Below are 11312 nucleotides of genomic sequence, written 5' to 3' on the forward strand. Positions count from 1 at the left end.
TTACAGTATACATCCGGTTCCTATACTTTCAAAGATAGTGTCAGCTATGCCAAATATTTCTCGGATTCCTCCAAGCACTTGCCTTGAATTTGTTTAGATTACAGTCAAGTCATGCTTAATGTAAACTGCACTATTCACCAACAGGGGGCAGATCTGCTGCTCTAAACCGAAAGGTAGCTCTATTAAGGCCAGTCTGCGATAGGAATCATAGCAGGGGTAATGTTTGCAATGTCAGAAATGTCCCCTATCAAGCTAATCTTATAGTATACAGCACATGGCCATACTGTAGAGATAAACCCTTTTAATCCTTTAGTCATGCACTGCCTCCCCCGCACCAGTCCTTAGGTCAATAGGTAAGATTACAATCTCAACTCTTTGCATGGGAATGAGGAGAGTAATAGAGGCGTAACACTTTAGGCAGTAAACTGAGCGAGACAAAAAGAGAGAGAGAGACAAAGCACTGACCCGACCGGTCTCTGCGGTCTCTGCCTGGATCAGTTTGTTGGACTTGGGCTTCTTCTCCGCTTGAGGCTCGAGGGTTGAGGGTTTCTTTAGGCTGCATGTGTGCTTCCTCACAGAGCGGTTTCTGGGGTTTTCTTGGTCCGCTGAAATGATGCTGATCTGCCTGTAACAAGAGGAGACAAAATGAATGAATGAATGAATGAATCTGAGGGCAGCTTATCAAAGATAAACAAATAAGCTGTCAGGCCATTAACCCTACCAAACTCTATAAAATACATGGTTTTGTTTCTTTTCATGCATGTAAGCCTTTCTTCATGTGCTTTGATCAAGTGCACAAGAATGACTTTAACTCCTTAAGCTACAGCCATCCTCTTTGGTTCAGCAATTTCTGAATTCCCAATAAAATAACCTTTGGTACTTTACTGATTAAAATGCCCAGTACCTTATAAACTTTCGCTTTTCTTCATTGAAGACCGGTTCATTTTCCACCATGTCTGTATGGTTACTAAGGGTGTCTTCGTGGAACTCCTCATCTTCTTCCATGAAATCTGCTGTAAACATGACGTTATTTTGGTTACACTTCATATGGTACAACTCATTTGCATTGCAACTTATCCCATTAAGACCTGAGGCTGATTCTGCGAATGTATTTTTTTTTTAACTCATGCTTCTATATCAGTGGTTCTCAAACTTTATCATGTCAAGGACCCCCAAAATTATATGTATTTGGCCGCCGACCCCGATCTCAAAATATCTTTGTTCCAGGGACCCCCAGAAGCAAAGATTTGAGTTAAAAATGTTTTAAAATACATATATACAGTATATTATTCAAAGAATACAATGCAATCTTTCACAATTTCTTTTGCACGATAAAAAAATATATAGCAGATCTACAAGTTCATAGTGCGGCACAAAGTGACACGCTATGAGCTTGTATATCAGCAATTTTTTTAATAACCAAAGTATAAAATAATGGTTAAAGTGGTTAATATCTAAAATGACACAGATGTTTTCCCGGTTTTAATGGGTTAAATACAAACTTACGTACTTAAGCATACAGTTTTATACTCCATATAAAAAAACGAGATAAAGAGCATATTATGGATATACCAGTTGCCTCGTCCTCCTCGACGATGTCCTCCAGGGAGTAATTACGGAGGAACTCTGCGAAGGCTCCGTTCTGCTTTAGCAGCTCCTGGTAGGAGCCCATCTCAGAAACCCTGCCTTCCACCATCACCAGTATGTTGTCCACCTGGGGCAGGAAGCTGATGCCATGCGTCACCAGGATACGGGTCTGCAGGGAAATGACAGGAGCAATCCATCACTGGTAGAGACGTTTGATGCAAGGTAAACTTCACCTCAAATGAACTCTCTGCATTTTACTGTGTAGATATCTATGCAAAGGAAATATTCACACATCCACTTTGTTCAGATGCAGGTGCGTTTGGACAATGACAAGTGAAGCAATCATGAAAAAAACTATTCATGAACAAAAATCCTGCACACTGCTCTTGCTCAGCAGCATTATTCAAATTGAAGACACACTCCAGAGGGACCGAAACGTCTGTCAATTTGAATAAAAACTGAACTGTGTAGATGTCACAATGTGTTGGCATGTTGTTGTTTTTTTTGTAAATCTGATACCTGTAGATTTTATGTTATTATCAAACTTTCTCACAGCAAAGCCTCCCGCCGGGTCCGTTTGTGAGTTACTGTGCAGTGTGCAATAGTGATGTAAAAAAAGATGGTTTTGCAACTGATTAGCTGACATAATTATTCGGTTAATAAACGGTTATTTAAAGAGAGGAAAAAAACTACGTAATCTTTTTAATTAATGGTGTAACCTAGCCTAAGGTGTTGATGACCCACCTACCCAACACTCGTACATGCAAATAGCAGAATAATAATTTAATAACTGCATCATAATCTGCGCAGCTCATGTCAACATGTTCTGGTGTCAATCTAGTGCAGTGGTTCTCAACCTGTGGGTCGGGACCCCCCTGAGGGGTCCCCACATGCTTTTGGGGGGTCCCCAGATGACAGTATAAAGTGATAACTTAAGGAATTTTAAGACCTTTTAAATACCTAAATGAAAGGAGACCATTACTGCATCAAAAGTAATAAACAAACTAAAAACTGCATGGTCAAACATGGCCAAATTGTCAAATAATATAAGAAAGAGGCAAACATTTTGGGCAGTTCAAATATGATTTTTTGGGGGGGCCACAACCTGAAAAGGTTGAGAACCACTGATCTAGTGCACAGTCTGCTGAGCGTAAAGTTTGCACAATGCTATTCATTATTATGCAAATAAATATGAGGTATAAGCATATATTTGGATATATTTTAATAAATGGCTAACCATAATATGTTGACATCCATATTGTGCACAATATGCGTTCATTCAATCACATGCTCACAGACAAGAAAAAGCCAATTCCCATCATAATACACGCTGAATTCTACATGTTTCCGTCAGACATAATCAACCTCAAACGGTATACAGCCATTTATCAGAACTTGGTGTCATGAATATGAAAAACCAACAAAGAGTAAGGAGGGTGTAATCAATGTAATAAAACTACAATAACCTACAATACTTTTACAGCGTCTTCAGTAGCAAAATAAATTACTGACAATGTTCTTTTATGCCGAGCCAATCTGTCTATCTTTTTTCTTTTCTTTTTATATTTTTGGGGCTTTTCTGCATTTATTGATAGTACATTGGAGATCTGACAGGAAGCGGGGAAAGAGTGGGGAGTGACACGCAGCAAAGGTCTCGGGAACTGAACTCGCTGTCAGGCTGCACTAGAGCCTATATATGGTACTCACCTTAATAGGCCATCAGAGCCCCCAATCTGTCTATTTTCACAACTTCTCAATTTAGTTTTTAGTTTTTTATTAAATACTTTTGAAAAATGTTGGAATTGTTCTTAATTGATGAAAAGTTGTGATTTTTTGCTTAAACTTTTGAAATAATATATTTGTTTTTTAATTTGGGAAACGAAAAAAGGGGATATTTACTTATTGTTTGGGAAACACTGATCTAATCTACGGTACATGAAATTCACTGTCAAAACTGTATGATACTGCACTGCTGGTAATGTTTTAGACATCAAAAAGTTGTCTTGGGTGCATCGGTATAGAGGACATACTTACTTAAGTACCTGAAGTTACCCTAGTTTCCCTACCCTGGGGCGAACATTCTGCAATAGCAGATCTACAAGGCGTTATGTTGTGAGGCCTGGGGGACCCCAGTCAACTAAGAATAATAGGCCTTTAAGTGGTTAAGAGGTAGAGATACCAGCACGCCAATGTCCCTGGGCAAGAAAGCCTCGAAACAGTCCACATGCAGAGATTTATGCAAAAGACTGTTGTCTTTAATTTAAGACACGTGACTTTTCAGTATTTATGTGTCAATGCTACTGACAATTGGTTTTGAAGCTCAACAGGTCCCTTCCTCAAACTAACACACACACACACACACACACACACACACACACACACACACACACACACACACACACACACACACACACACACACACACACACAATTCCGGCTCCAGGAAGTGCAGTATGACAGGATGACGTGGAGGTTAACTTAGTTAGGGGTGAGGGTATAAGTGTCAGCCCGCAGTAAGACTTATCTCCTGTCCTCACCTTGCCCTGCAGTGCCCCCTCGGGACCAATGAGGTTGTCAAAGATATGTTTGGCCACGTGGGCGTCGACGGCAGAGAGAGGGTCGTCCAGCAGATAGACATCAGCCTCGCTGTACAGAGCTCTGGCCAGGCTCACCCTCTGTCTCTGGCCACCGGACAGGTTGATACCCTGGGGGATAAAAGAGACAGTCAGTCGCTGTCGGGTGGAAACCTTGTATGTCCAAAACTGTTCCTTTTTTATTATTAATTTAAAAAAAAAATTGCGAAAATAGTCGATCAACAAGCTCACAACGTGACGCATGGCGACGCGTTGTGACTATTTTTGTGCGACACTCTTGTATGATGTAGTAAGTTACGAAAAATATAAAAAGTTGAAATATGGAGATACAAGGTTTCTGCCCGACAGCAACGAAAAGGTAAACGGGTGAAAAGATCAGAACTGTGATAATGATGGCTGAAAACAAAGAAAGAGTGGCATCTAAAGAAGAGTCAAAAAGTAAAAGTAATATTTAGACCTATCCCAATAGCACCTTCTCTCCTATCTCCGTCATGTCTCCTCCAGGTAGGACTTCCAAGTCCTGGGTTAAGGCGCAGGCCTCCAAGACGCAGCGATACTTCTGCTCATTGTAAGCTTTCCCAAACAGAATGTTGTCCCTCAGAGTGGCATTCTGGATCCAGGCCTGCTGGGGCACGTAAGCCACCGAACCCTGGAGATGGAGAGGCCGTTATGGTTGAGGAACTAGAGCCATGTGCGTAATGTGACTTTTAGGACACACGAACCATGTGTGTATTTCAAATTCTCGAGATTTCTAAAAAATCGTGAGAATTAGGGTAAACAGCAAAGAAAAATAAACAAATAGATAAAAACATAAATGTGAACTGAAAGGCAATGTGATGATGCCGGAAGGAACAGCCTGCTACTTATGTACGTACTAATGTACGATCCTGCAGGCGAGCGCTTACCCGAATGGAGACGTCACCCTCTAATTTCTCCATTTCCCCCAGCAGAGCAGCAATCAGCGAGGACTTCCCACAGCCCACATGGCCCACCACAGCTAGCAGGGAGCCCTGGGGCACCATCATACTGAGACTGGGAAGGGGAGAACAGCGGCAAATAGAACAGATTTTTAAGAGAGCCACTAAGGTTTACATGGATTGGCTCCTCCTCCAGTGCAAGAATGTATTCACAGGAAGACAGACACTGGCTGTGGCACCAGGGCAGACACCAGAGGGGACTGTGAGGTCCATCGTAGGCCTCACACTTCTGGACGGAATGTCCTGTCCATCAGAGGCAGCCTACGATGGAACACCCCCCCCAGTCAGTCTAAGAGAAAGCCCCATCCTATGTACCTTTAAAACACAACTAAAACCATGGTTAAAAATGTCACAGACATGGGAACATCGATAACATTTAAACTTTGTGTGTGTACTGTATTGTTTTATATGTGGGGACTAGGGATGGAAATGAGCTCCAATAAGCTAAATCTGGCATGTTTACATGAGATCATGTTCAGCTGACTGTGTTCACGTACATGTACTGAATGTGCATTAACATACATTGTCCCGTCCAAATAAACAAATAAAGTAAAGTATAAAGTAAAAGAGACGTTAGCGTTTACCATAGGACCATTACCAGCTACTGTACAATTGCAGGGTACTAGTACAAATGTGAAGCACAGGACAGTAGTATGCGTAAGTAACACTTTTCAAATCAGCAGGCTCAGGCATGAAAACACACATGTTGAAATGCATCACGTTGTTATGGTAGCACTTGCTGTGCAGGTACAGCATAAAGCAACAGACCAAACCACATGCCAAAGAGTCAGTGATCTGTGTTAGTGTATGAACGTTTTGGAAGTGCTGAACATACTTGTGCAGAAATGGAGGATCTTCTTTACTCCAGGTGAATTTTCCATTGACAACAGTCACAGAATAATCTGTTAAACAACAAAAAGTAATCGGTTTTATATTCATCACACCACTTTTGCATCGGCGACAACCAAGAGCTAATGAAAAATGAACTCAAACCCCCATCACTCTTGTACAAATGGGCTCTCAGCCACGAGGTGACAGGTGAGAGTTGATGACTGATTGCTAAAAGCTTCTATTCTAAGAACCCAACATGTTTCAGACAATGTGGGCATGAGCAGCAGTAACAGTGGTATTTCCATTGCAGGAAATAGCACTGAATTGAGACAATAACAATGCACATCCTTTAATGTTGGCACAGCGCCACGACAACCGTCCTAGTCAGTTGGGATTGTTTGCACCGCTGGGCACAGAAGCATGTGTAATGTTAAGAGGATGGGAGCAGCCATGCTTTATTTTTACCTGTAGCCGTGTTTTTCCTGTCCACTGACTCAGGGTCCAACTCATCGTGACTCAGGAAATTCTGGATACGCTTCAGAGAGACGCTGGCCTGAAGGACAGAGTAAACACACACAGTGAATGATCGATGTGTGCGTGGGTGTGTAGAAAATAGTAGAAAGGAGGGGAGTGGAGTAGAGAGGAGTGGAGAAGAGAAGAGAGGTTTGGGGAAAAGAGGAGTGGAGAGAAAACCAGAGGCAGAGTGGGTCAAAGAATACAGAAGAGTAGAATAGAGTACAGTACAGTACAGTAAAGCAATGGTTCCTAAACGGTGTGCTGAGGCACACTGGTTTGCTGTGAGACTAGTCCAGGTGTGCCTTGGGATTTTGTGACAACCACACATACTATACAGCTGCAAAATTATTATTAATTATTAATTATTTTCTAATTTACTATATCAGTACCTTTCATTCATTTCACTCACTTTCCCAATATAGAGGCATATTCTATACCCTAAAAGAAATACATTTTAACCATTTTCAAACTGGTGTCCCTATTATGGGCAAATGATTATAGAAATGTTTCCATTTTCAATTTAATAAAAAAAAAAAAAATCACACCCAGTGTGAAGTGAGCGGTGCTATTTATGAGTTATTAATTTCATCATGCATCTCGGTAGCGAATGACAGCACGTCCTGCAAAGTGACGTGCTTACATTTTTTACATTATTATTAATTTCATCATGCGTCTCGCTAGCCAATCACAGCGCGTCTGCGAAGTTTGAAGTTAATTTCATCATGTGTCTCGCTAGCCAATCACAGCACGTCCTGCAAAGCTTAGCCTATGGGCGTGTTTTCCACAGCATGGCGTCACAGCGAAAGACAAATTTTCACGACGGAAAGAAAAACTTTCACCACGGATGGGTCCTAAACCCTCTTATAGGAGCGGTTGCACCGCTCAAAAAATATCTTACCGGTAATTGAATTTTTCCTACGAGTACAAAACGGAGCACAAAAAGTTTGAAAACCACCCCAGTAGAGAAGAGTAGAGTACAGGTTCCTACCTGCACAATGCTGCTGATGACTTGTGGCAGCATGCTGAGAGGGAACCTGAGGATGTTGAAGAGAGAGAGGGAGACAAAGGCCTTGTCTGCATCCAGGATGTGATTTTCATCCACAGTCACATACACAGCAAACGTTGTCATGGCAACCTGAGAGCAAATCGGGAGAAAAAAAGGACACTCGTACATCCAAGGCACGCAACTCTGAGGTACGGCTGTACCGACAGCAGTCTGTACCGCAATGGAACCAAATGAGGCTGAACACCACAAGCTAGCTACAGTAACCTAGTAATGGCTAAACAGTGGAGTAGGTACCAGTTTTGACATTATCACACTAATGGGGCTATCACCGAAACGCATTGCTAGAAGCACGTCACAAGCAATACCATTGTTTTCCTACGATATGGCGCGCCTGTCAGACGCCCCTTCTCTACACAGCGGCTGTTTGCCAAGACTTCCTGTTGCAGTTTACCCAGAAATAAACTGTTATAAATTAAAAAATAAACTTACAGAAAACAAAGAATTATTGCTCATTATTTAAGTTCTATTAAATGCTGTCAATGTGGCCAATCAAAATGTCAACTGAATACCTTACGAGTTTTGTGGGGACCATTTTAAAACTGTGGTAAAAAAAACTGTGTTGTATGATACCATTGTGCTCGCTGCAGATACCCGCTCAATTCAGGTGTGCAATTTCCCCACTACCGTCTGTGACTGGACGGAACGTACCAAGAAAGGTGCGCTGGTCCAGGCCATGGTAGAGAGGGCTCCCAGGTAGGCCGTCTTGCGCAGCAGGATTAGCTCGTTCTCCCGGATGGCCAGGACCTTATCCTTGAAGGAGTTCTCCCAGGCGTACAACTTCAGCACTTTGATGCCATTCAGGATCTCATTCATCAGCTTGATGCGAGCGTCTTTGTACTGCATTTGTTTCACCTGACGCCGAGAATGGGGAGAGAGGGAGAGGGGGAGAGAGAGGTACAGTAGATAGTTCAAGGACACCAGAGACATATTTTTTTATGTTTGAGAATGAAATCAAAGCAGACACACCTGTAATACATGTAAGGCATTGAACTGCGAGCACACTTTTCATTCGAAGGCTTTTTGACCTCTAGTATTCTCTACTACATTAAATGGTATGACTGCACGTACCTGATAGGCTCGTGTCTTCATGGCTATGGCTGCGTTTAACGGGATCAGAAGGATCATCACAGCCAAGCCTGCCAGAACCGATGGCCCGAGGGTCTAGAAAATATAGCACAAATAATGCACAGACAGATAGACATTGTCAATTCACTGGGCATTTACATTGATGCAAATATCACACAGACACAAAATGGCAATAAGCTAAAGGAAAGTACAGCCTTTGTTTTCCAGGAACATCAACGCGCTTTTGTTGCATCAATAAAAATATAAATCTAGCTTGAACTCCTCACTGATGATGTCATTGGCAGGTACATTTTAGTTAACCACTACCTCTGAGAAACAGAGCAAGTAGATAGAAATGGCAGAAATGGTCGTAAAATTGATGGTCGTAAAATTGAGCATTAGTGAGGATCAATATGGAGGTATGGTTGTAAAAAGGTTAAATGTTACTTTAACACATTAAAACTGTGAAAGCATCCGTGGCGTTTTGGTGGGGCTTCGCCCACCCAGCGATAATTGTGAGTATTATATTGTATTTATTACCTGCCAGAGGAAGTACAGCGCCAGCACAATCTGCAGTGGAGCAGACCACAGCATGTTCAGGAAGGTGGTGAGATCCATGAACCTCTGCGCGTCCACAGACATCAAGTTAACAATCTCTCCCACTGTTGATGAACGCTTGGCTGCATTGGTTATGATCAGCGACTGGAGGGCCAGGGCACAGAGAATAATATATTTATCTTCAAAATGGCAAACTTAGTGAAATTTAAACTTAATGTGGCATGCGCACATTCACAACTGTGGCATGTACATGTGAAGCGCACAGCATGTAAATCTTTAGATTATCATCAAGTTGAGTAGTAAATGTTAATCGAGCGTCTATATGCATCTATACTGTATATTGCAATTCATAATTGAGTGTGTAATGGACCTAAGAGTGTGTGTGTGTGTGTGTGTGTGTGTGTGTGTGTGTGTGTGTGTGTGTGTGTGTGTGTGTGTGTGTGTGTGTGTGTGTGTGTGTGTGTGTGTGTGTGTGTGTGTGTGTGTGTGTGTGTGTGTGTGTGTGTGTGTGTGTGTGTGTGTGTGTGTGTGCGTGCGTGCGTGCGTGCGTGCGCGCGCGCGTGCGTGCGTGCGTGTGTGCAAAGCCTAGTCCAGTGGTCGGCAAGTAAGTTTGGCTTCGGGCCAAACTTTTTCAAAGCCATTAGATGGTGGGCCAGAACACAATCAATGGCTAATTTAGGTGGAACTTGCAACAAACAAACATATACAATAATAATAACTGTATTGTTATAAAAGTTACTACATAAAGATGTGGTATAACAGAAAAAGCATGTGGAATCAAATGTTACAGGTGCACACAGAAATGCTTATCTAATCCTTTTTGTGCAGGCGTCATCCTTGAATGTTTCACTTAAAGGATATTTAGTGAACATTTTATCTGGAGACAGACAGTACTCCTTTTCGAACAAGAGCTCTTTCATGGTTCAAGGTCTCTTAGAATGGAGAGAAACAATGTATCATTTAAGGCATGTGAAACACAGCTTTGGTGTGTTTTTTAAACGTGAGAGGAGATTTTCATCCAAAAGTCTCAAGAGGAAAGTTGACAGTGAAAACATAACATTCAAAGAACGGAAATAGAACTATTTGTTCATCATACCTGATTTCATCAATTCAAAGCTATTGCTGTCCATATCCTACCTGGACTGTCAGTCAGCTATTGTAAATTATTTACAAAATTACTTGTCGGGCCAGATATTAAGGCTGGCGGGCCAGTTCTGGCCCACGGGCCGCCTGTTGCCTACCACTGGCTAGTCCATAGTCACACCAATGATTCGCAATTCAATGAAACCGTTGCAATACGTTGCAGAGAAAAATTGCAGCACTCTGAATTGCCCGGTTGCAGGGGGTTCTGTTGCAAGTGGTTGAAAGTTGCAGCCCGTTGCACTGCGAATTATTGGTGTGAATTGGTCTTAAGTGTGCTTGTGTGCGCGACGCTGGTGTGTGTCAGCGAGTGTACCTTCCTGTAGATGGCTCCTATGATAGCTGTGCGTAACCTCATGCCAGTGACGAAGCAGTATTGAAAGTGCTGGTGGAGGATGAGTGTCTGCAGAAGGGCGGTGAAGAACATGAGGAAGGCCAGTGCATAGCCCGACCAGTCAGGAACTCCCTTCTGCTGTGTGAACCGGATCAGCAGCCTGAGGAAATTGGGAAAGGGTTGGGAAAAAAAGCATTTAATTGGAGGTTGTATTTTTAAAGCAGGGACTACAGGGCCTAACCGCATTCCGTTGGTAAAATCATTGCATTGATTGCACTGACTGATAAATGCTAAATGGTGCCTTTAAATACTGTAGCGTCTTTCTCCAAAGGGCTTTAGTATGTGCGTTGTATTCACCTATTTACACCCACATTCAAATGCAGGTGGCAGAGGAAACCATGGAAGGCACCAACCTGCTCATCGAGATTAGTTAGTGGTTCAGTGTCTTGCTCAAGGACAGTTTGACACACAGCCAGGAAGAGACAGGGATCGGACCCGACGGGACCGGGAAGATATGAGACGTATCTTGGTTCTTACCCCATCCTCCCACCCCCACCCACCCACCCACCCCCACCCACCCACACACACACACACACAATTCTTGCCATGCAAAAAACACAAATGCATCTCACTAGCATGTCACCC

General features: G+C 42.6%; 1 protein-coding gene across 2 annotated transcripts in view; it reads right to left on the reverse strand.

Annotated features, from left to right (window-relative positions):
- abcc3 (ATP-binding cassette, sub-family C (CFTR/MRP), member 3) overlaps positions 1 to 11312 on the reverse strand; it is a 47072-nt gene that overhangs the window by 13555 nt on the left and 22205 nt on the right. Inside the window, exons 9-21 of one of the 2 annotated variants that reach the window (XM_080456149.1) lie at positions 10650 to 10827; positions 9176 to 9337; positions 8639 to 8731; positions 8219 to 8422; positions 7493 to 7639; positions 6454 to 6541; positions 5993 to 6059; positions 5086 to 5212; positions 4653 to 4829; positions 4124 to 4291; positions 1573 to 1756; positions 905 to 1010; positions 466 to 625 (exon numbers count right to left, since the gene is read on the reverse strand). In XM_080456149.1, the coding sequence (XP_080312275.1) occupies positions 466 to 625; positions 905 to 1010; positions 1573 to 1756; positions 4124 to 4291; positions 4653 to 4829; positions 5086 to 5212; positions 5993 to 6059; positions 6454 to 6541; positions 7493 to 7639; positions 8219 to 8422; positions 8639 to 8731; positions 9176 to 9337; positions 10650 to 10827 (1861 nt within the window). Of the gene's footprint in view, positions 1 to 465; positions 626 to 904; positions 1014 to 1572; positions 1757 to 4123; positions 4292 to 4652; positions 4830 to 5085; positions 5213 to 5992; positions 6060 to 6453; positions 6542 to 7492; positions 7640 to 8218; positions 8423 to 8638; positions 8732 to 9175; positions 9338 to 10649; positions 10828 to 11312 lie in introns of both variants that reach the window. The other variant, XM_080456148.1, reaches the window with a different exon arrangement.

The sequence above is a fragment of the Gymnoscopelus braueri genome (assembly GCF_963280865.1).
Source record: "Gymnoscopelus braueri genome assembly, chromosome: 17".
Lineage (NCBI taxonomy): Eukaryota > Metazoa > Chordata > Actinopteri > Myctophiformes > Myctophidae > Gymnoscopelus > Gymnoscopelus braueri.